The 25,565-nt window shown below is 40.7% G+C and overlaps 2 protein-coding genes across 3 annotated transcripts; one reads left to right on the forward strand and one right to left on the reverse strand.

The window, feature by feature from the left end:
- Positions 1-1,401: 1,401 nt before the first annotated feature.
- LOC111230144 (uncharacterized protein C1orf43 homolog) lies at positions 1,402-5,004 on the forward strand. 2 transcript variants are annotated; one of them, XM_022756747.1, is made up of 7 exons: positions 1,402-1,662; positions 2,298-2,399; positions 2,489-2,597; positions 2,708-2,761; positions 2,857-3,023; positions 3,544-3,602; positions 3,727-5,004. In XM_022756747.1, the coding sequence occupies exons 1-7, from the start codon at positions 1,600-1,602 to the stop codon at positions 3,944-3,946; spliced, it is 774 nt and encodes a 257-aa protein (XP_022612468.1). In that variant the 5' UTR covers positions 1,402-1,599; the 3' UTR covers positions 3,947-5,004. The 2 variants fall into 2 exon arrangements, with proteins under 2 accessions (XP_022612468.1, XP_022612469.1); XM_022756748.1 differs by having other exon boundaries at positions 2,330-2,399.
- Positions 5,005-8,412: 3,408 nt separating this feature from the next.
- LOC111229962 (tuftelin-like) lies at positions 8,413-19,453 on the reverse strand. Its single transcript, XM_022756472.1, has 12 exons — positions 19,276-19,453; positions 13,668-13,745; positions 12,443-12,544; positions 12,244-12,330; positions 11,924-11,974; positions 11,689-11,775; positions 10,802-10,912; positions 10,464-10,687; positions 10,257-10,362; positions 10,086-10,169; positions 9,745-9,839; positions 8,413-9,560 (listed from the first exon to the last, which is right to left on the reverse strand). Exons 1-12 carry the CDS (start codon positions 19,333-19,335, stop codon positions 9,488-9,490), a joined length of 1,158 nt encoding a protein of 385 aa, XP_022612193.1. The 5' UTR covers positions 19,336-19,453; the 3' UTR covers positions 8,413-9,487.
- Positions 19,454-25,565: the final 6,112 nt, after the last annotated feature.

Below are 25,565 nucleotides of genomic sequence, written 5' to 3' on the forward strand. Positions count from 1 at the left end.
ACACACACACACACACACACACACACACACACACACACACACACACACACACACACACACACACACACACAAACACACCCTACTATTTCAAACTCCATCTCTCGGCATATAATGTGTGACATCAGCATTTCATAGCTCAAGGGAGAAGAGACACAGTTTAGATAGCTGTGTGAAACAGAACAAGAATGACATTTCCCAACACAGGCTTATAATATCACCCCACCTCAGGCAAACCTGAGTCTAATCATCTGGGCTGAGCAGGTATCAAAATACATAATAACAGAGCACCTTTAATTGGGACCAGAGACCACAAAGAGTTCATGTAGACTCAGAAATACCAACAGGGATAAATGTTGTTAAAAGTGCACCTCTCGTATGACATATGTTCAAAATACAGAGCTCTGGTGCAGACACACTTGTTGAGAGTTTTAAGGGAGTGTAATGCCAACTGAAGGGAAAACATGTCAGAGATTGCTGATAGGTTTCATCCACACTGTAGAAGAAGAAGAAGTATTGTTTGTGAGAATACTGAATTCTGCAGAGTGGGAAGGTGAACAAACAGCCATTGAATCACATGTACAAGGAGAAAGCAGACTAAAAAAAAGCAGACATAGATATACGAAATAAAAAACAAAAAACAGCACTTACTGTTTTCATTTCTCATGTAGAGGCTCACCATCTTACTGCTGCTTTTTGCATGCACCTGCTACTGTCTTCTGTTGAGACAGAGGAAACTGTGGTTACCACATCAGCATTCTGCAATGGTAATGAGAGATGTCTCTGTTTGTCAAAAGGCAGAACACACTGAGGCATATCTGAAGCCAAGTCTGACAGTCCTATGAGTCCAATCAATGTAAGGCCTTATACAGACAGATGACTGGTAGGTTGCATGGTCTTCCCAGGACAGAGATTAGTGTGTGAGTAGGGGTAAATAGCTACAGCACAGCTCCACAGACTCCCACCCTTGTTCCTAACAGAAGAATGGCACTCAGTGTCTCTGCAGGATGTATGCAAATCACTGTCTTGCTCACACTGACACACTGGTGGTAAATTAATTCTTTAGGGTGTAGGATTTAGAAACCATGTGATATGATATTTAATCAGTAGTTCACAGTTGATATAAAAAGAGTACAGGCAATTCAGTTTCAAGCAAAGCAAAAATGGACTGAAAGAATTGGGCCATGTAAAGGTTTTTATCTTTTCTGTTAGAGCTGGATAATATATGGTTATCTAGCCTTTGTTTTCTGTCAGTTTAGCGTTTCTTTATCGATACTGTTTGTGTTGTTTGCCGTGTCGTACTGAAGTCAATATCAGCACCAGAGGGCAGAAGAGGACAGAGAAACGTCAGACCTGACGTCACCCTGTCCGTACCGGTCATGTGACTACCGCGGAAGTCAACAAACCAGGGAGTGACATGTAACAACAATAAGCACTTTACTTAACTTCCCTTTGTTCTGTCTCTCGTTTAACGTTAGCTCCATGTGTTGTGAAAACGAGCACGTAAATGTAACCGTGTGCTTTACAAACTGTTGGACTGAGTCTGAGCTGTCGTGTAGCTGGCGTCATTGTTTGATAGTTTAGTGAAAAGGCAGTTTCAAAATGCGGAATGATTCCCTGCTCTCAAGCATCAATGTGGTGCTTGTAATGGCCTACGGAAGTCTGGTGAGTCTGTTTCACTTTGTCATCAATGTTTTGTTCCTGTCTGATGGCTACATCAAGCTGAAGTTTAAACTCACGATAACAACAATCTAAATGTGAGTTAAAGATCTCAAAAGACAAACTATCAGATAAACAGAGGGTGATTTGATCCAATTACAGTATTTTACAGCTGCTCTGGCTCAATTTCAGCACGTAAAACTTATTATGTAGCAAATATATGTATGGTTTAGTGGTTTATGCTCTGCAGCAACATGTTTTTCTTATTGCTTCATTATTGATTATTGCTGTCACTTAAAAGTAATTGAGGTATTTAATGTTTGCTGTGGTGGATGCAGAACAGAAATAGTAAATTGTGAAGTTCAGACACAATCGTCATTTTTCCTTATAGGAATGCAGGAATGACTGGTGTTGAGTCATACTCCACACTACACTATGTATACTTAGTTATACAGTATTTTCTGTAAATAAAATGCAAGTTTCCAAAATAACCTCTTAAACTACTACCCTTTTATTGATTTCTGTGTTACTTAATACTCCATCAAGATGTTTAAAAGTGATTTTGATGTTCATTCTAATGTCCTTAAGAATATAATTTTAGCCTCTAGTAATGCTTGGGCAATTTCTTGACTGTCCTCCAGGTGTTTGTTTTACTGTTCATTTTTGTCAAAAGACAAATCATGCGGTTTGCTATGAAGTCTCGGAGAGGACCACATGTTCCCCTAGGTCACAATGCACCTAAAGTAAGTCAGACACCACAATGTCATAACTATGATTTTTGTTAGCTTGGTTTTGCTTGTGCATTTACTGAAGTGTTGTGTCTGTGCTGTAGGAGTTGAGACAAGAAATTGAAGCCAGACTGTGCCAGGTCCAGAAAATCCACTTTGAGCCTCGCCTGCTGTCCCTAGATGATGACCGGCTAAAGCAGAGAGAACAGACTGGTTAGAGGAGCACACACACTCCAGTCCTGAAACTATCCACGAGTTGTTTTTATGCTTGTGTACTGAAGTGTGTGTGTGTGTGTGTGTGTGTGTGTGTGTGTTTTTTGCAGATTCCTATGACTACCTGTACAGGATGAGAGCACTGGATGCCATTAGAGACACTGGTACGCATTCCTGTCACTGTTTGCTTTTGTTTTGCCATCAGAGCACTTGAATCCCTCTGCACTGTTACAGTACCACTTGTAATTTCTGTCAAAAGATCTCCCCTTCCGTGAACTGGGTGGGACGTCCACTGCTGTGACGGGAAAAAGATTTCGGACCTGGCTTCTGCAGCTACGAAATTCCCACTGCATGTTCCGAGACAGCCAGAGCTCCCTTGTTGACACAGTGCTGGATGGGTACAATAAAGCCCGCCACGGGGCAGAGGTCAGTACTGCTGTGTGTGTTTGTGTACCACAGGCACTCAGTAACTCAATATTGTAATTTATCATCTCAGCAAACACATTAGGGCAGTAATGTGATATTGTGCTATGCTGTCCTGTGTCAAAATTAAAGATTTTGAGAGTCATATATACAGTATTTACAATATACATATATGATAGTTATTAAAGAATGTTAATTGAAAAATTATATTTTGTGTTATTGTTATAGTTCCATGGAGTTCACTAACACCCATGATTTCATATATCTGCATATAGTTCTGCATTGTGGCCAACTCTTAATGTTTATATGGTATCCTTATGATTAGAATGATGATTGTGCCTTTTACTATACAGTCCAACCTGGTGTGTATTGTATGATGCAGTTGACAGATGAGAATGCATACAAATGTACATCGTCATCCTTTTGAGGGGTAGATGCAGTGTATGAATATTATGTCCAGGATTTGGTAAAGCATATCTTAACTGATGTGCTTTTTTTTTTTTACTTCTGTCTTTGACTGTAGGCTTTTGGTGAAGCAGAGTTTATAAAATACCAGGAAGCTCTAACTGAACTGGCCTCTGTGTAAGTAAACAGAACACAAACACAAGCTCCAAGTGCTTTCTTGCAGCTTTCCCTTTAAGCTAATCCCAATGTGGAATGTTAATTATACACTGGGGACAATCTGTTTCTCCCTCTGCTGTTTCAGTGTGAAGTCTCACAGCAGTAGCAGCAGCACTCCGAGCCAGCACCACCAGTCTGCAGCCAAAGACCTGACCAGTACCACAGATCCTGCGAGCTCCTGCTCCTCCCCCACCCAAACCACCTACCTCATATCCACAATGCAGCAGCGCAGCAAGAGGCCCAGACACTTCCTGGAGCTGAAGAACTTCAAAGACAACTACAACACTCTGGACAGCACGCTCTGAAAATCTATGACGTCCATCCAAAGGAAAGGTTAAGAACAAGGTAGTGCTGCCAGTGATTAAAGTGCCTGTGGACGGCGACAGGATCACTGTCGCCAGACAGTATTAGGGTGAAGTGACAAATACACTGCCTTCACACACTAACACACATTGCCTGTTTACAGTATAGTGCATATCAGACTACTGGCACAGTGCTCTTTACCTAAGTGTAGCTTAAATGTATATCCTGTATTACTGCATGTATGAGTGCTATATGTGGGTAGAAAAATGACTATAGTAAATGACTATAGTAAGTATGGTTGATTTGACCAAAACAAAACCAGAGCTATGTGGCTATGCAATAGCATCAGACAATCAGTATTTATTGAACAATGTAAAGGCCTATGCACACTTGTTTAAATTATCCAACTGTTTGTACACATGCTGATAGTTACTGTTGTTATTACTAGTGTTAATGGTTGCTTTACACTGAGAAAAACACACTGTTAATGTCACTTCTGTTTACATCTATGTATGTCTCTACTGCTCGTATGTTACTGTGAATCCAACAGTCTTTTTGTTTTAAGCCTTAAATGTTTCTTTTACAGAAGCCATTGAATAAATCAATTTGATTTGAAGCCATACTTGGATTTGATTAATTTTGCTGTTAAGTGCTCTTTTAACTTAATGATTACTCTCAGTGCAATGTAATTTAACAGTAATAAAGTATTATGTGAGATTCAAATTAAATTTGCAGTCGAATATTATTTTTATTATTTACATTATTATGTTTGCCTGTGTTTCTACTTTTGGTGTTGCAATTATATTTGTCTATGTGTCACTGTTATAAATACTCAGTGTGTTAGTAGCCTATAGATTGCCGACACTTAAGGACACTTTGTGGCAGTATAGAGCTTCGTATCAGAGTTGTGGCAGTTAGAAGCCTCTGTAAAAAAAGAAAAAAAGAAAAAAGTGTGGCAGAGTGGAGCCGCACAGTTTTTCCAACTGTGTTGTGGACTAACCTGTGGACTTTTAGAGCCGCATTTTTCAGTATAACTGTTCTATTTTCAACTTCATTGTGAACGAGGGACATTGAATCAATAAAAGCCTTTTTTTGTTTTCATCTACAAGAGGTGTCGGTGTGAGCTGTGTGGATGGGATAAAGAACACGTGTCTGTTTAAGGTTTCGCACTGCTATAAGTTTTGGCTCATATATACTACATTTATAGCTCCCTCCAGTAGTAAACACGAAGCCCGAGGTCATAGTTAAAAACTGGGTTTATTTTCTGTACCACACCAACCCGTGAGAACTGGGTTAAAGAGAAAAAACAAACAAATAAAGCTTACAATAAACAAAATGCATGTGTGTGTGTGTATATATATATATATATATATATATATATATATATATGCATGTCCTGTATATAATTTATGTCCCCACAGCTACAACGGGCTGCATGCAGCGTTTAGCATAACACACACACACATCTTTGCAGTATAAATGAATTTCAAACAAAAACATACCTCGTAGGCTGCTTATACTAAAGGGGGCTGAATTTCAATGACTTTTTTGGTCTTCTTCACGTAAATCATATCTCTTTATATAGTTGTTACTCACTTTAGCTACAGCTCATCTGTCCTGCTTCTCCAGTGCTTCGATTGCAAGGTGTGCCTTTTAATTAACTACAGTGAGGAACACCGGAGCGGCAGCGGGCAGTGTCGCCTCAAGGACCACTAACCACAGGTTGGAGGTGAACGGCAGAAGAAAAAAAACAGAACCAAAACTGACAATGTGAGGTTTGGAGATGTTTGGAGATGCGCTTGACCTTTGAACTTCTGTCCGTGCTGGAGATTTAGGAGATACTCCTTCCATCGTGTCCAGAAGTTGTTAGCTAAGAGCTGAACTCGACGCCATCTCTTGCGGAGGTAAAGATCTTCCTCGACATACTTTCCAAAAGGTGGAGAGATAATCGTGGAATTCATGGTCAGGATGTGATTCGGTGTCAGCTGGAAGTTTAACAAGCATTTTCTGGTTCTCATTGCAGTCATCGAGTACTTCAAGGACCTTCATCTGAGACGTGGCAGCCTCACAGCTGTAGAGGGAGTCGGCAAGTTCTTTAAGTTCCACACTGCCTTTGGAGCTTATCTCGGGCCATGCATCGAGCTCGTCCCTGAAAGTTTTGGCGATGAGAAATAGATTGCCGTATCTTTCTCCGCCGATAGTCCATGCTGCGCGATAGGCTGACTCTGTGCCTAGCAGAAAGTAGCTCTCGATGGCCTTCTTGGCAGGTTCACCCACATACATTCGTAGATAGAATATCTTTTCTTCAGCTGGTATGTTTTTTCCTGTTTATGAGTGTCGGAAACTTTCCTGTCGTTGAATCTGAGTGGGTCACCACTGAATGTTATATGTTCAGGTATAAGAGGACGTCTCGCACTGACGGACTCTGCAAATGTTCTAAAAAGGGCTGCTGTGCTGTCATCTTGCTTTGGATGTGTCAAAGCTTATGGTGGGGAGCAGTGTTGAAACAAGCTACTTTCATGTTTGGCTTCATCTTTCTCCCTCAGAGGAGGAGCATTGATGGAGCGTTTATTTCTTCGTCTGAGCATTCACTTTGCTCATATACTTGCCGTCGTGCCTTGTCAGCCTTTAGCTTCTTAATCGTCTCCAGTAGCTCTAGTTGCTAGTTCTAGTTATCTCTATTCATTTTCAGCTTCCTGTTTGGCTCGTAAATAGGCAGCTTCAGCTTCGAAACTCTTCTATATTACGTTCTTCACTTGCGATACTTCTAAAGTGGCTTCATTGGCGACAACTTCAGCAGCAGCGTCTTGTCTTTTGGAAGAGGACTGACTTGAATGTCTGGATTTGATTTTTGAGTAGCTTCGAGAATGAATGGAGGACCTGGTGCGGTGAGAGATGATACTTATCTTGTCTGAGGCTGCGGACTTGATTACAGACTCCGTTCTTTTCCCACCTAGTTCTTCATCCCCTTGACCTTCACCCTTACTTGTGCTTAGACAACCTCCTGCAGTCTCGATGATTGTCCTTGTCACTGCTTCACAGGTGTCTAATCTGCGACGTGTGTCATGATCAGGAATGTCAATGCTCCTTAACGCTTCATAAACAGCATTCAGATTCTCTGAGGCATTGCTTACCTGCAAAAAACTCAAACTCTTTTTTACTTGGTTTATTTTAGTTTAGATTAAATCTAATATTGCCTTCAGCTGAGTAATTACCTCACTTACAGTAATACAACTTAAGTTTAATGTGGCCTAAGCTTAGTTGAGTAGTTATCTCATTTTGATATAACTCCTAACTTAAATCACCACAAGCGACAATTAATCAAACAAACATATTCACACTTTAAATGCACTATATTTTCAGCATACCCCTCAGTAAACACAATGTCAATATCAACACAGCATCAATATCAAATGAACTTCCATAAACTTCCATTAGAAAAAGGTGGGTAAACAACATTAGCTTGTCATACGACAGTGACCAAAGATGCCTCAGTCTCTGGTGCAGAACACTAAAAGTTGGTGGTTGCAGCTGAACTCACGCTAGAGCACCTGAATCTCCCCATGGGCTGCTTCTTCTTGCACTGCTGTGTAGGTGGCTCCTCTCCTCCATGGATCGCTGCTGACTGGCGCCCTCGAGGAGTAAACACGGAGCCCGAGGTCATAGTTATTTTCTGTACCACACCAACCCGTGAGAACTGGGTTTAAAGAAAGAGAGAAAAAAATAAAAATAAAATATACAATAAAAAAAAAAAAAAATGCATGTATGTATGTCCTGTATACAAATGATGCCCCCCACAGCTACAACGGGCTGCATGCAGCATAACACACACATCTTTACGGTATAAATGAATTTCAAACAAAAACATACCTCGTAGGCTGCTTGTACCGAACGAGGCTGAATTTCGATCACTTGTTCTTTGTTCTTCTTCATGTAAATCATATCTGTCTAAATAGTTATTACTCATTTTAGCTACAGCTCACCTGTCCTGCTTCTCCGGTGCTTCGATTGCAAGGTGTGCCTTTTAATTAACTACCGTGCGGAACACCGGAGCGGCAGCGGCCAGTTCCGCCTCCAGGGACCACTGACCACAGGTTGGAGGTAAACAGCAGAACAAAATAACCAGAACCAAAACTGACAATGTGAGGCAGTTACAACATTAATGCATTGTTAACGAGAGGTACTTACTTATTCCCATGTTAGACGTGGACTGCCCAAAAGCTGGGTCTGTTTCATTTGCTCAGGGTTTCAAAGGAGGCCTTGCAATGCCTGAGTAATTTTATTTTCTGTGGTGCTTACTGTGCAATTTGACATCCAAATATAACAGTGACATACAGTCGAATTGCTGTGCAGTGTTTTAACATGCAGTCAACACATTATAGTAATTTGTTGAGTGTCCAGCAGAGGTCGCTCCCTTCATAGTAATCCACCAGTTTGAGTCCAGTAAGAAGTAAAATGAAACACTGTATTCATTTCAGTAATTTATTCTGAGAACCACAATAACAGATAATAGATTACAGTGTACTTCATAGAAAATCTCCTCTATCAAACGACGTGTCTAGAGGCTTTTATTTAATATAAATAAATACAAAGGAGAAAGTTGTTAGGCAGAAGTTAGAACATCAAATCACATTCATTAATATGTACAAAACAAGGTGACTGTATACACAATGGAACTGAAATGCTTAGTAAGAAATATTGAGAATGACGACACTTCTATGAAGCAGCAATGCTGCCAAACATGTTCATTTTTCCTTCTGCTTCCTCAGTTTCATTAAGTGCCTTATTGTTATTTAAAAACAGCTCTTTTCATCACAGCACAGGTGTTGACCTTATATAGGCTACAAATATTTACATGTTAAAAGCATATTACCATTCACGCATTAAAGTGAACAGAGTCATGTATGAGTGACAAATGAGTAAACAGACACAGGATTCAGATCATCAGGTTAATGATTTTTTTTCTTTAGAAGAAACTGAACTGTCAGTTTAGCCAGCTACAGTATATTGGTGCTACATTACTGTACATGGACTTTATAATGTCATTACCCACTTTGGAAAAAGGGCTGACATCCTGCCCTTTGCACAACAGTTGTGTTTTGATACAACAATGCAGACGCCATAAACTCAAAGGTCAAAAATGTGATCAAAACAGGGCAGGGCGAGGAAACATTTGCATACAGTAAGCTGTATTATATGTAAAACTTTGACATCACATCAGGTGTATCAGTACACTTAATGCATCTACATTAAAGCTGACATACACACACACTCATTCATGACACATGCACAAATATACAACTGACCCCAGTGTGTGTGCATGTGTGTGTGTGTGTGTGTGTGTGTGTGTGTTTGTGTGTGAGTTTCCTTCAGGAGTGTTTGGGGTAAGTGGAAGTGTTGATGTAGTTGCAGTCCAGGAAGCTCAGCTCTGACATCCCAAACGCTCATGCGATCAGATGCGGTAGTAGAGCTGCTGTTTGGTTTCAGTCTGAAAAGGTTTGATGGTTCTGAGCCCTTCACTCGAGAACTGTGTCACAGTCGCTTCATGACTTGATCTCGATGACTTTGATGAAAGGAAGTGGCTTGTTAGATGAGGTGGATGGCTTGATTGGTTTACTGTGGGGACAGCAGAAAGAAAATGAGTCGTTTGTAAACTGATAACAGCATGAAATCAAGATTTGCAACATGAAAATCATTACTTTTGACCCAGTAATCGAAACAGATGCCATACTTGTTTGCAACTCATCTATGACCATTAGGACATGGAAATTTATGGGCATTTATGGGCAAAATAAATTACCTATAGACAATCTGGGGGTTACGCTCTGATGACAGGTAGGAACTTGACCTTTGTCCGCCCAGGAAGTAGTCCATCTGGTCATGCATCTCTCGGTTCTGCACACACAGGAGTGGTCAGAGGTCAGTTCACATAACACCAGTAAGAGCAAAATTAACTTGGACAATAAACAGACAGTGGCTGCATCTCCTTCCTTTCATCATCCCTCTTCCTCTGCAGAGATCAGGCAGGGTAGGATCTATTTCCTTTCTCCTGTCCCACACTTCCACTTAACCCTGACCCTTCTTTCCAAAATCCACTGGAATGGAATAATAATAATAATCAAGATAATAAGCGGCCCTCACCTCAGCCTCCAAGAATGCTACTTTCTCCTCCAGCTCTTTGATCACGCGGTCTCTCTCCTGGATCACCATGCGAGAGTTCTGGAGCTAAAGACGAGCAAACACACAGTCAAACACGAGTCCTGCACAAATATGAACACGGAGACAAAGTGTTTGCTTTACTGAGTCTCACACCTGTTCAATCATGTGTCTGACTTTCCTCTGTTGGCTTTTCAGCATGTCATCCAGATGGTGGATCTTTTCTTTGAGGATAGCCACCTCCCTCTCCAACTGTTCAGCCCTAAAACAATCCGCACAGACATTTACTATATAGCACGCAGTTTGATTGGCAATTATTTTATAAGATTATTGATTTGTGAGTGTGTATGTGTGTTAGCTGACCTCTGGTCCCCTTTCTGGCCCTCCTCTCTGATCTTGCGCAGCTCGCGGAGCTCCTCCTCACGGCTGCGGATTGCCTCCCGCAGGGTGGCGCTCTCCTGCTCCATCCCTCCCAGCAACCTCTGGAGCTCATCGATGCGCTTGTCTTTCCTCTCGCTGGCTTCTTCTGTGGTCTTCAACTTCTCCTCCTGGTCGCTCAGACAGTCTCTCAGCCTGTTGCCTTCAGCCTGGAGGAGACAGGGAATTTAGTTTGTTTAAAATATGGCTTTGGCACAAGCGAAATGCGGTGTACATTACTTGAAGTGATGCATACTGAATGTCAAAATAATTGTGTATCTTACCTGCAGCCTCTCCTTCTCCTCTTGGTGTTTCTTCTCAGCCTCCTGCAGCTGTGCATACAAGCGCTTACTGACTTCCCTCAGTTTGGTTCTCTCTGCCTCATCATCTGCATCCTACAGAGAAAGAATGAAGTGTTTAGCAAAACGAAATATATAAATAGCTACAGACACACTTATGATGGTGTAAATATTCATTTATTTTGTTCAGGCAAAGTCGGTTTGGCTGTCATAAAGAAAACAGGTGTGTCAGCGTGCGTCACTGGAGCAGTTGGATTATGACTTGAGTTTTCCCTCCTGTTTCTGCAACACTTCTGTCAGTAAGCCACGGCATGAGTCACAGATAAATGCCATAAATGGTGCAAAAACAATTACACTAAACACATTTCCGTCAGTATTATTGTGCTTGTGCAAAACATTGCTGACATGCAAATAGTAGTGGCTCCTAAAAGTGCACGGCTCAAAGACAGCAACAAAACTATTAAAGGATGAAGCATTTGTGGAATGCTGGGAACAATGAGGAGGGCCTGAACACAATAACAGATGCAGGCAGAGGAACAGTGTGTGCTGGAACAGCCCTCTCACACATTTTCATACACCCCAGGGGCACTTTAAGCATATCACTCTCTGGCTGTCGTTTTAATCCTCTCTTTTACCTTATATGATATCTCTGCTTGGGTCTCTGTTTAACTTTACACCTCCTTTCTACCTCTCTCTGCCTCTGGGAGGTGAGTGAATTATAAGAATCGCACAAAACACACACATTGTCTAGAGGACAAAAAACACACATAGTGGACTGCAGCTATGATACGCGAGATTTGATACGTGCATCGCTCCGACGTACTGACTCACACATATTGTGTATATACAACCTTGAATAGAGATCTGCTCACCTGTCCGTCAGCTTTAGCTCCTCCCTTTGGGGCAGATGAGACGCTCTTTCTGAAGGGAACACCGACTTTCCACCCATTTGTGTGCGGCTGGAGAAAAGGAGAAAAGGAGTGAGTGAGCAAGGAAAGACTGAAAGACGGAGATGAGAGAGGGAGAGGAAATGCCATCAAGCACACAGGAAGGATGTAAGGTTAACAATGGTAACGCCACCACACAGCAGCTCAAAAATAGACCTACCTTGCTTTTGGCCGCCATCTGCTCCCTCAGTGTTTTCAGGCAATACCTCACCTGAGTGAAACACAGACATTATAGTGAGTTGCTGAGATATTATCACAGGTTTTTTTTTAGAAAGTCAGGCTCTACCAAACGATCAAAAGAAGAGTTTAATCATCAACAGAGAGAAAATAAGAGCAGAAGAGACAGGGACATGAGAGCAGAATTTACATTATCCAAACATGCAAATTCTTATATAATCAAGGACTTAACAGACTGTAGAATTACTGTGTGTTTGCACGTTAGTGAGAAACTCAAGAGTTAGACACTATCCAGAGACTGACCTCCTGTATCTGTGAAACTTCGTCTGACAGCATCTTCAGGCTCTGCTGGTGTTTCTGCTGCTCTTGTCTGCGGGCCTCCAGATACACCTGGAACAGGGGAGAGACATGGATGCTAAACACCAGCATAACCATAAAAAGTAATCCTTATTATTCACCATTTATATCTTTAAAAGCATAACAACTGGTCGGTCGCACTCACCTTGATAACTTCGACCTGCTCCTCTGTAGATTTGACCGGTTCGGAGGTCAGGACCGTTCTGTCGTTGGACGGCTGCACCAGTGCAAACGCTCGTCCGACGGGCTGGAGATCGGACAGCAGAGAGTTAAAAATATGGCGTGGGCTGTGTTGCGTGAACATGAGTTAGATGACTGTGATACATTTCCAAACTTCCTAAGCAAATGTGAACATGATTGACGTCAGTGTGCTTTGCCCACTCTTGGACAGGAGCTGGATCATGTTTGTGATCAATATTGCAACACAGGATTTGGAAGAACTGCCAGGAGAACATCGTTTCCACAAGCTTTATGACATGTCTGTTGGGAATGTCTGAATGATGAAATTAAACCAATAACTTGCAAAATTGAATTCTTTCAGAATAAAGTGCTTCTTTCAGTTGTGTCCTCAGCAAATTATTCCTGCGTGTGACTGACAGTGAGCCTCTATAATCAGGGGACAGAAACATTTAGCCATAATCACCGTGGAGACTAACCCATAAACATCTGGTGCTCCATGGGAGTGGTAAACAGACTTGGTCAAACCCATAAGCAGAGAGAGTGAGGGAGGGACACACAAAAGACGGTGGGGAGACGTTATGTAACTTCACAGCTCTGGTGGTCTCTTTTTTTTTTTACGTAACCTTGGCGCTGGTTCTGGTAGAACAATGGTTGTCTTGAGATGTTTTGAGTTTGTGGAAACCACGCTAATGAAAAGCTGATGGCAGCTATGGCATGTTTACAAGCCTTTGGCGCCTCTGTACAGTTTATGCGTAGGAATGTGGCGTGATTGACGTCCGAATGTATGGTAGCTCTGCGCAGATTTGTCATGACAAGATTAATTGTCTGAACTTTGAAATCCAAATACGGCTTGAACGACAGAACCTTCACATCTAAAGAAAATACTGCTATATTTTTTTTTCTCATCAAATAAAATGAAGATTATTTCCCTGCCTGTCTTTAAACATACGACACAGTATATCCATAAAACATTTAATATTAATCAATTTAATATAATAGCATATTATCTTAAATCCAAACCCTTAAATATCCAAATCATGTATTTAAACTACCCTGATAAATCTTATTCCATGTAACTTTCCGATACCTCTCTCCTCAATCTTCTACTGCTCTCATGTCCAGGTCTATTCTTTGCTCTGGTGTTACAGTCCTGGGTGCAACCTAAGTTATCAGGTGCAGGAAGTTCTTACCTTGTCTCTCTGCTGCTCTGTGCTCCGAGCTGCCTGGCTCTGGTCGTGCAGTGTGAGTCGCAGTCGCCTGCACCCCTCCTGAAAAGGGCAACGAAGAGAAGATGAAGAGAATCCACAAAGAGACCGTTATGTGATGGAGAGACTGATTGGGGACTATTTTGAGGAGGAGAGGGGTGGAAAGAAAAAAAAGAGGAGGAGAGACTGAGTCATACTCACTGAATGAAACAGAGAAGGAGGGAGAGAGGGGGCAGCAGCCAGTGAGAGAGAGGGGTACAAGCGTCAGAGAGAAAGCAAAAGTTTTTCACAGCTGCACAGAGACAGATTGTTTGATTTAAATTGTGTGCTATGGACGTCACTGGGACTTAGGCGGAAACCCTCCAGACGCTCGCAGCCAATTGCAAGCGGAGGCCGGATTTCTGGGAAAGTGGGCAGAAAATGTAATGTCAAGAAAGACAGAACATTTCCATGGCAACAAAACCTCACAGTAGCCATAAACTATCTGGCGTGCTCACAATATAAGAAGGAGGGGTGAGTCGGAGACAGAACAATACACAGATGCAGGACTCGGCGAAAAGCGGAGAGCGAGAGCAACGCACACAAACCTGCAAACTTTTTTCTTTTGGCCACTTTAACAGGAAAAGTCTTGAGCGGGATGTGACTGGGTGTGTGTCTCCAACCGCAGGGAAGCCCCTTTTAAGTGATACCCAGTGAGTGTGTGCGCAAGGATAAGCATGCGGATATGAGGGAGGAGGTCAAAAGCATTATATAACTCATTCCAGTCAACACAAATTGTTCTGTTTATTTTCCCATGTATTTACTGAGTCCTCATGGTGTTTAGTTAATGTCATCTCTCAGACATGAAACAGGCAAAGAGCAAATGCGTGCAATGTTCTGCTGTGGTTAAATACTGTGAACACAAACAAATGAACGCACACAACCAAGTACAGAAGAGTGTGTGCGTGCACACACACACACACACACACACACTATCAGATTAATTGGTGATAAATTATATTGCTTAATTTGTTAATAAGCAACCAGTCTGGTAGAAGATAACAGAGTAATGCGTGGAATTTGACTTACAAGACTATGGCGTGTGATTGAGTGAGTGCGCTTGTGTCATCATTTGCTTGTCCCTATCAAGCCTTTCGTACAGTTACACTTTATTTCCCTGTTTTCTTTGGGTAAATATCCTGCGGCACAAAAGCCACAGGTACTTCCTGAAGTGTTTTGGCATTTCACCTCAAAGTCCATTTCATAGCTGTTGTGGAATTACTAATACATTTTTAGATTTAAAAACAACATAAAAACAACAATATGAACAAAAGCTCCAGAACACCTACTAAATGGACCTTGAGGTGAGACACCAAAACAATCTCTTTGACAGTCTAAGTGAGAATGTTTTGTCAACTGCTAATTCCCAAAATCAAGAATTAACTTTTAAACTCAATTGTTTAAAAAAAAAAAAAAGCTGGTATCTGACTGCCCTGGCCTTGCTGTTAGCCAGACAGGGGAAATGAACTGGGTTGTGTTGTGTAATACCATGACAAGGACATTATAAAGGAAAAACTATGAGTTCTATAGACATCAAAAGGCCTATATGATTGGCTGGTTATCTATTCAGGAAGTACAGTAATGGAAGAGAGAGCAGAGAAGGAACAGACGGGACTGAAACACACAGGAGAGATAAGAAAAAGAAAGTGACCAGGCAGTATGAACAATGTTAAAGGGACAGGAAATAGCTTAATATTTGGGGTGGGGGTGCAACTATGACAAAGAAGTCAGAGAAACAAAAGCAAAAAAAAATAAAAAATTCCCCTCTTGTTCAACATGCTTTCCTCTCAGATTACAGACACCTGAAAGCTCTAATAGGGCACAGCGATTAGGGGAGGAAGAGAGAGGAGGGGGAGAGAAAAGGGGAACAGTGGGAGGTTTGTTAAGAAGGAATCCATCATTATACAACTTCTCTGGCCTTTCGTAGTCAGACAAAGACACTAGCTAATCCTTGCTCAGGCATCGACTATTTACACGCTAGTCTCCCTGTCTGTTTTCTCTTTTATATTCACACACACACACACAAATACCACCTTCAAAGCCAACCTGTAATACTAGACTTGCTGGGAACAAGCACAAAGGGAGCAGTTGGATGTGCTCATGGACAGGGACGCATGCACGCACTCGTACACTACCACTCACATGCAGGAAACACACACACACACACGCACACAGTTATTCAAAGTACACACTACCTTTATAACTGGGCAGAAACCTGAAACTAAGCACACACACACACACACACACACACACACACACACACACACACACAGCGTCCACACTGCTAGGTGCACCGACAATGGGCACAAAAGATCACGGGGTACAGCCCAGCTGAGAGGCTTAAAGGGTATGAAGACGCTTTTGTTTTGGACTTTGGCATCAGGAGGCCTGTAAATCATCTGTGTTAAATTAGCTTAGGGGCGAGAATGCTACTGATAAACAACCAGAGCTGCTGAATTCAGGACAAGAGAAAAAAAGTCCCTAAGAGTTATGCTACCTGATTTCTCAGATTTCAGGTAGCAGCAGCAGCGGCAGGTAACATGGCCATAAATAGTCAAATAAAGAAAAATCCTCCTGTGCCTCCGAGTGTAGTGCCTGCATTCCACAAAAAGATTCCTCAAGAGAGGATGCACTACTTTCCCATCTACCTGCTGCACAGATGTCGCTTTTATCTCTTGTCCAACTGCGTTATGGACCTCGGCCTGTGAGGTGGCAACGCAGGCGCTAAGGCTGAAGGTATCATTTCAAATTCTTTCGATAACAGCACCCTTACAATACCCTACAAGTTTCTTTGCCTTACTTATATAAGGAATAAGGAAAATAAACGTTTGACCTGACCTGCCAAACTCCTAAATACATCCATGTTTAAAGTCTTCAACAGAAGCAGCTGAACAGGAACTATGCCCAAATTAAACTTCAGAGTTGTCACTTGTATGAGGAAATATTTGAGCAAAGAAACAAGAATCTGAACATTCAGTGCCAACCTTCAATACCTGACAACTAATGTAACTTGATTCTATGGACACAATTTGGCCACTGAGGTTCAATACCCAACCTTAGCAGGTTTAAGAAAGCTGCAACGATAAGTGGATCAATCAATCAAGAGAAAATTAAATTTTTTTTATAATCTTTTACCCGATTTATTTATTTTTTCAAGCAGCAATGCAAAACCTTTGTAGGTTCCAGTTTCTCAAATGTGAGGATTTGCTGTTTTCTTTGTCACATATGACCATAAACTTTAAATGCACTGTTGTTTGGACAAAACAAGAAATGTGAAAATGTTCCCTTGGGTTCAGGGAAATTGTGATGGGCATTTTTTAACATTATAGACTAATATTAATCAGTTGATAGAGAAAATAATTAGCAAATTAATTGATAAAAATAATTGTTAGATGCAGCCCTAGTTTTAATTATGCTCTCTTTTGGGATTAAATCCTTTAGCATTTACAGATTTTTTATTTCCCAGGTTAGTGAAGGGTCTTATTGTCTGACTGACTGAGGCCTGGACCTCCACTCAGCCAACAGTCTGCATTAACTAAAGGGTTAAAAGTTGTGTAAGTTTTAACGGGACGAGACGAGCTGAGGTGTGAAGTGAAGTGTTGGCTGGTTTGCGTGTCTATTGCCATCATGTGAGAACGTGAATATATATCTAATAAAGTGAGAGCTGCAGTTTGAATTCCTACAACCATTTTACTGTTTTTTTTTCCTGCTCTCTGTGGAGTGTGAACCAGGTGCTCCAGCATGCTCCAGTCGTTCCTCTACATAGATGGATATATATGTCATGTCTGGCAGATTCCCAGCCAGTGATGTCACACGCGCCTGACTGAGACGGTGATGCGGATGAGGAAAGACGGAGGGAATGTGCTGAGTCCCTCAATGCAGAGAAACTAAACGTCTGGAGGGATAATTGTGGCATTATTTAAAAAAGTGCAGAAAAAAAAAACAATCTTGTCACTGCTCTGGGTTTTTAGGGAGGAGAAACTGTGCCACAGGTTTTCAAAACATTTACAATGATAGCTACAACAATAGCTACAGGAATAATAGCACATGTTGTTTCAGAGCCAGTACTGGTTGTTCCTCCTGTTTTATTTCATGAAATCCAGTAAACGCACTTATCAACAGAACAACAAAACAAGCACTGAAGGCCTCTCTGCTACATCAGGCTCAGCTCGTCTCCACATGTATCCTCATAGAGCTGATAAACAGTAAGGGTGTTGTTTTTATGAATAACCTTTCAGTCCTGCACAGTCATTATGGTATGTTACATATGGTATAAAGGTGAAACACTTTGTCTGCTTTATTTAGACAACCTGAATAACTTTATCAGATATGCAAATACTGTAGGTGGGTGACTATTTGACTACAGGATTTGACTTTGATAAAGGTGAATTTGTGTTCTGTCTGATGATGATGCAAATGTACTATCAGTCACATGTTAAAATGTCATGTATGATAGATGAAAGAGAAACTGAGCAAATATGGAATTTCATATATTGCTTCACGACACATTTCTCAACACAATTAATCAGTTCATTAAAGGTGTGCCCTTTGTGCCCTCCGACCTTTCTGTCAGTTACACAACAGAAAATGATATTCAAGTCTAGACCATTGACAAAACTGTATAATCTGCTCAGATTTGATTTATTTGACATAATTGTGGCTGGAAGTGTTCCCTGTGATATGAGCTCAGTGGATTGGTTTGCTGCTGGCAGGTACTGAGCTCAGCAGGAGACTTCTGATAAGGGGAAAGTGTAATGTTGCTCTGCAAACTCATAAACCACAGTGCAGGTTAACAGTTTGCTTTTTCAGGTGAGGTCAATGATTAAGCCATTACTGCCACAGGCAGGGGATGAAACCCCTGTTGTACGTGACATGGGCAGCTGAGTTGCTAAGCACTCATTTCTCAGTATCCAGCAGCAAATCACATGCTGCAAACGGAGCAACTGTACTGTTTAATCCTGTTTCACAAAACTTTACATGCACAGGTGGTGCACATACTGCACAGGCAAAGCTTTTACAGGTCCTGTAACTGTCTGTCACAACTGCAACTGTAAGCCTGTAAATGATGTGGGCAGAAGGCGCCTGTGACAGGCACAGATGTTATTGGGACTAATTCTGAGCTGCTGTCTTTATGTGTGTGTTGGGACTTTGGGTGGTGGGGGTGTTAATACTTTAATTACTACAAGGCCAGAGACTTAACAGTAAATACACCACTTAAAGAGCAGATGAAGAAACCCAGCCTTAAGATCTGTGACAGAATCACAACATCACATAGAGTCTTTAAATCCAGTCCACAATACTGAGCAGCAATGTGAAGAAATACGCAAAAATCCCCAAAGTCTGAAAATTGAAACTGAAAATAAGTTCAACTGAAAAATCACCAACAGATCCAGATTGGGCAAAATTTAGGACTGAAGAATATGTCTTTACCTCTTCTGGTTGATAACAAGATTCATCATGAGCTTATTTTTTTACACAGAAATACACGTAAAGCAGCTTTTGCCAACATCACTAAACAGACAAAGGTAAGAAGTTTGACAAACATGTAACTTACCCCATAGTCTTGATTCCTGATGTCCTCAACTGTGCACAGACTTCTCGTCATCCCGTTCATCTTTGATGTGAATATAATCAATACCTCGCAAACAAACAAATGAATAAATAAATAAATAAAAGCGAACTATGTCACGCTTCCTCCGTTAGAAGTTCCCGGCGTCTGTCTGCTCACCGTCCACAGTAGCTGCTGCTGTTATCCGTCTCCGTCACTTCTCTCGTAACGTCACCGTGGGAGTGGACGACAAAAAACCCAGCGACCCGCCCACAGCGACCGAAACAGCCAAATAGGGAACTGGGGAAATAGGGAATAGCAGTGAGGGGAGGGTCAGCAGGCGCCGCTGCTCGAGGTACCTGTTCCACACAGCGGGAATAATAACCTCCAGAAACTACACATCACGAGTATCACATGATAGTGGCATGCGATATGTCAGGTAGAAAAATGCTCAGGAGGTGAATATGAGATGTCGAATAAGTGAATCTGGTCATCCCTAGCTGGATTATTAAGGGTTAACTGCAGCTAGATGTTGCCCAGTGAGTGCACTACTCAGTTTACCAATAAATTATGAATTGAAAAACGTTAAACCTCTGACTGAGCCTGTTTAAGAAGTGTCTCTTAGGATTACAAGGCAATGGAAAGCGAGGTATGAAATTCAGTGATTTAAGTGTTTTCATAGATATAAGTTATTTTTTAATATGGGTTTCTCATGATGTATAATCACAAATTTAATAATTTCTGTTTATTTATTTTGCATCTTATTAACCAATCACACATAGGCTACATTGCTGTTGTTTTTGTATATGTTTTCTGAAGTTGCTAGTGTGTGTTGGTCTTCATTATTTTCCATACAGTATCCAAATCAGTTTGCAAACACTAAGTAATCCACCACATGACCAAACATCATGCTACTCTTGGTTTTTTTTTGTCAAAGTTGCCTTATTGTGTTGTGGTAATACAGCACAGACCTTTCAGTTCAGTCTGTACTACAGATATGTTACCACAGAAGGACAAAGTAACTTTGATAAGGGAAAAAAATGCAGACTTGCTCACGGAGTCAAGTTTATTTTTTTTTTAATTAATCGAAAAATCATAAATTTGTGCAAGTTGATTTTTTATACAATATGAAAATGAAGGGAGACCAGTTGTTAAATAAGGGAAACACATTCATTAAAATACTTTAAAGCTTACTTACTACTTTTAAAACTTTGTCATGTCCTCAGAAAATTATTAACTGCAGTGAAAAAATGTGTGGACAGTTTATTTAGAATTTTCCTCACATCGGTATGAACAACAGAGGTCACAGGGTTCACAGAGGTCATACGACACAGAAAAGGAACAAAATGACAGTGCACAAGTGAAAGAGTGAGCATTCCTCTGCTGGCATTTGGCTGATACAAGCAGCAGCTGATCCAGGCCGGCACAGACCTCTAACTGGATAAAGACTTTAATGGCATTAATGGCTGTTGAGGAGCAAACAACAGCTCACGGTGGCACACAAGGGATGATGCTAAGTGAATTTGAAAAATACAAGCCCACACAGAAACAAACACGGACACAGGAAGAACAACTGTTGCCATCTTACATTCATCAGATGTGAATGAAAGTCGTGAATGTCAAGTAAATGTTTTCAGATCACTCTTTACCGCAATGAATTCATCACCATGAATGTTCTTACTTTATATCAGTGGGTGTTATTTTTCGAATGGTTGACTTATTATTTGGAATGAAGCTCTCCCACATGCACCAAACACTAATAAACACACCTAAACCTTATCGCAGTGCACAGTGTGTCATCATGTGTCCCACGTACTAATCCATAATATGAACCATAATTATGTGTTTACCTCACACACACTCAGACAGACTGATCCAGAGATCAGACTGTTATGAGAGGTCCACATGTTTACATACGTCCACGTCTGAGACTATGGAGTGAGTCACAGTCCCGCCGCTCACAATCACTCCCACTCTGCCTCTTCCGATCTGACTTTCATGGTCTTCGCGAAGAAATCCAAAGAAGACATCCACAGGGTGCAGCGTCACTGGTTTTCAGAACCACAAGAATCTGTAAAAGTGTCCATATGGAAGTGAATATGAAAAACTTCATTTTCAAGTGTTTGATTACAAGTCAGCAATGATTTGTAGAATACCACAAGAGGAAGAACCATTAGAGAGGAAAATAAACTGTAAAGATGGAAATTTCAATAAATTACTAGAAGATCATGAACAACACTGTCTTGGCAGTTAAAAGTTTAAATGAAGAAATTAAAAAGATTTTTAAAGAATGTACCACTGAGAGGTTGGTGATCCAATTAGATGATGTGAACAAAAGCACATTAAACTGACCCATAAACAGGAAAAGGCAGACAAAGGTCATGTATTGCTTGTGTGGGAACAAATGGTCAAGGGTTAAAAGTGCAGTACTGTGACACAGAGTCAGTGTGCTGTGATACGATGACAACACTTTCTGAAAAACAATGATGACACTATAACTGTAGTCACATACTATTTTCCATCATTTCCACTCCCTTATTATCATCACAGCCCTACCTATCACTGAGGCCCTGTCCTTGGATTGTTTTTTTTAGAGGTTGCAGCAGCTTGGAGGGAGCTTTCACATTCTGTAGTGTGTAAGTCCAACATGATTTAGTATTACACCAGAACATCATAGAACAGACAGAAAACTGGAACACTTGATTTCACAGGTCTGTAATTATCCAGGAAAGTTTCCAGGAAAAAAATAATGTAATTTAGTACTAATTTTATCAAAACACAACATTTTTCGGAGACTTATTTTACATAGAGTTTAGTCAGTTGAGTTTAGGAGCAGTTGTTGATAGCTGTGTAAGAACTGCTCCATGGAAGTACGAAAGTATGAAAAATCCAAAGAATTTGAACCATTTCTTTGTGGTATCATGACTTCAGTATTAATCATGTGCTGTTTAAAACAAGGATGTGTAGGAGGATATGTCAGTTATAGCAATGACATATTACAATGACAGTCATTGCTATGCCCCTTATCTTTCTATTTGGTGAATGAATGCAGAACTAAATCAAACGAGATTTGTCATCATATCTAAACTATTGTCTTCTGGCCTATGAGACTTGTATTTCCACATGCGAAACACCTGCAGGCACATGAGAATATTTTTACACCTGCGGTAGAGCTGCATACTTTCAGGACAACAGCAACTTTATGTAACAGCAAACACATCATTTCAAAACACAACACACCCAGCGACTGGCAAATCAGCTCTCAGGGTTTAAAGTTGTGCATGGAAAGCTGGAGTTGTATGGAAACCCAATCCCACCCATGGAAAATATGTTGCCTCACATTTTACAGTCTGGCAAAACAGGTACTGTTCACACCAAGTTGGTACTGTACAGGTTTGGGTACACTATTTGGGAGGCGTAGTATTATGGATACTATTACATCTGGTTCTACAACAAACATTGAAGGTGTTGACTTTGTGCTAACAAAATTATTTCAAAATATGTTCCAAGTTAAGATTTTAAAAATTCAATTCCCGGCAACCAGGAGAGGAAAGGAGGTTTTTTTCAGGTCTTTTGTAGATCAATCACACAATAGAACTGTGGGAGGTGAAGTATGTTCGTCAAAATCAGCAAGACACCTGTTCAGTTCTCAGGCACAGACGCAACTGTGGTCTCTGAGAATAGTCAAACACAGTGTTGCTATGAGTGCCAAGGTGCCAAATAGGATGTAAACACATAAATAACCAAAGGAGTTGGTGAAGTGTCCCTGCAGGGGGGTGCTAGCTTTCATCCTTCTTCTAGATGTAGGAAAAATAAATGCCAGAAGTGATAAAAATGTTTTGGCATGACACAGAACGGCCTGGATTATTAATACTGTAAAGAGATTTTGTTGAGATTAAGGGATGAGTTGGATCAACAGTTGTCAGTGTTATAAATGGGATTATCTTCTGATATCAGATTTTGTTTCATAAGCATCTTGTAGTTCTGTAGAAATTCCCTTGAAACCAGTTTTTTTTTTTTACTACACAGATCTCAGTGGACATTCTTGACATACCTCACCCTGTGGTGCTCCGAGCAGCAGCACGCCATCTATCACTGCCCACTGTACCAACTACACGGCCTCTCGTTGCCTGCCTGCATCTCACGGCATAATCCTGATCACACAGTTACAGCTTCAGTAAACAGGTGTGGCTTTGTGTTTTTCTTCCTCTCTTACAATGCTAAACTGTTTCTGACTTCATTGTTGTATGTACAAAGTAGAGGCCTGGATTATTCAACCAGGCGTGTGTGAACATCTTGTGAATGTGTCCATAAACAGGTATGCTGACCTTACTTAAACTCATAAAATTTTTCTGCCCCACAGATACAATCAAAATCCAGATTTATTTTTATAATAATAATAAAACTTTATTTATAAAGCACTTTTCATACAAGAGACGTATCTCAACGTGCTTTACAATAAGAATAAAAAATGAAATATTACAGTAAAACAAGGGTGAATAGAAGGACAATGAAATGAGACAATAAAAATAACAGTAGATGATAAAATATATACATGAAAATAAAAACAGAAACCAGCAAGAATAATAAAATATGAGAGAATTAATTGAAAGCCAAATTAAATAGGTTTTCAGTTGTGGTTTAGAAATGACCCTGCATCTCTTCCAGCTCTTGGTCAAGTATTCAATAGTTTAGGAGCATTACCTTTTGTAAAATATTACACTTCATTAAGCAAATTACCTCTCGGAAAAAAAAACATTACAATCATACGATGTATCATTATCTCTCTTTCAAACACAAAATGTCAGCATTAAATACATATTTTCCAGTCATTTTTCCTCCTGTTTGTGACTTGTAGCGTACACATTCAGTTGCGTATTGTAGAACTCCTGAACCGAGTTCATCTGAATCCCAACAGGCTTATGTGAACACAATAATGATGCGATTGTGACCATAAACAGGAACACTGTCCTCTTGTAACAACACATCAGCCGTGGTGATTCCAGCCCTGCTTGATGCTTATCACATCAAAAACAATTCTGCACCAAGAGATACGAGGGCAAAACAGCAACGGAGGCACTCAGTCATGGTCGCTGCAGGTTCAGTGAATGGCATGTTAACACGTGTGATGCTTCTCTCATGGAACAGCTGATGCAAACATTAGCAGCTCCGTTCCCTACAGGGCTCGTACAGGATGGGTAGTCTTGCTTTGCCCATACAGCACCTAATGTATCTCAGCTCTGCACACTAAGGACGCCGTGCAGTTAAAAAGATATATACTTGATAAGGGTGTCACACAAATTAGAAATGTATGTAAATGAGCAAATAAAGTAAACTAGTAATATATGGACCTTTTTCCACAGGACTATAAATTTAACATGGCAGAAAGCACAGTTGTAATTAATAATATTTATGATTTAAGTGCTCTAAGACGACATACCACTGAGTCAGTGTGCACACTTTGGTGAACCTAAAAGGGAAGAAGCCGTTATTGATGTTATTAGTTAAACCTGTGGTTTTTCTGTTATGACAAGACAAGCTGTAATCAGACCGGCAACGTGTATTAAGGTCGGGTGCTGGACACACACAGGCCTTGTGATCAGTTCTGACAGCACAGAGATAATAACCATCATGTGCTTAACCAGCTCCTGGAGGTGGTACTGACTAACTCATTCAGGTTCACACCTGTATGAACATCAGGCTTATATAACAGACATTACCTCTAATTCCAGAGAAGCTCAGCCCTGCAGCCAAAACAATGACTTGATCCACCTGTGTCGTCTTTGTTCTTTTATTCTTTTTTCAGCACAAGTCATATGTGCCGCTCAAACACATGGGTATGTTGCTATATGCAATATTTAAATATGAATGTGTTTCTGTAAAATCATAATCAACCTGCTAGGATGTTTTCTGCCAATTACACGTTGTTCATATAAGTCACATTTTCTCCGTTTGACTGTACTGTGCTGGGGGACAGTGTGTCCACGGATTTCCCCACAACTACGGATAAATTATATAATAAAATATTATATAAATGATATATTAGTGTTTTCTGCTCTATCACGGTTATCAAGGTACATTTTTAAAACAAAAACAATATAATAGGTTCATTATACTTAAATGATCAGGACACTAGCTTGATCTGATTGATTTGATTACATGACTGATTCAATGGTGAATTCTTCAAATTCATTTTACTGGAGTAGAACTGGGGTGTGTGATATTGCACTTTACTTCCTCCACCTGTGATTACCTGTGTCACTGAAGCACTGACCTTACAAAGAACGAGTGGGCAG

This window comes from Seriola dumerili, unplaced genomic scaffold, assembly GCF_002260705.1.
Source record: "Seriola dumerili isolate Sdu_G_001 unplaced genomic scaffold, Sdu_1.0 BDQW01000258.1, whole genome shotgun sequence".
Classification (NCBI taxonomy): domain Eukaryota; kingdom Metazoa; phylum Chordata; class Actinopteri; order Carangiformes; family Carangidae; genus Seriola; species Seriola dumerili.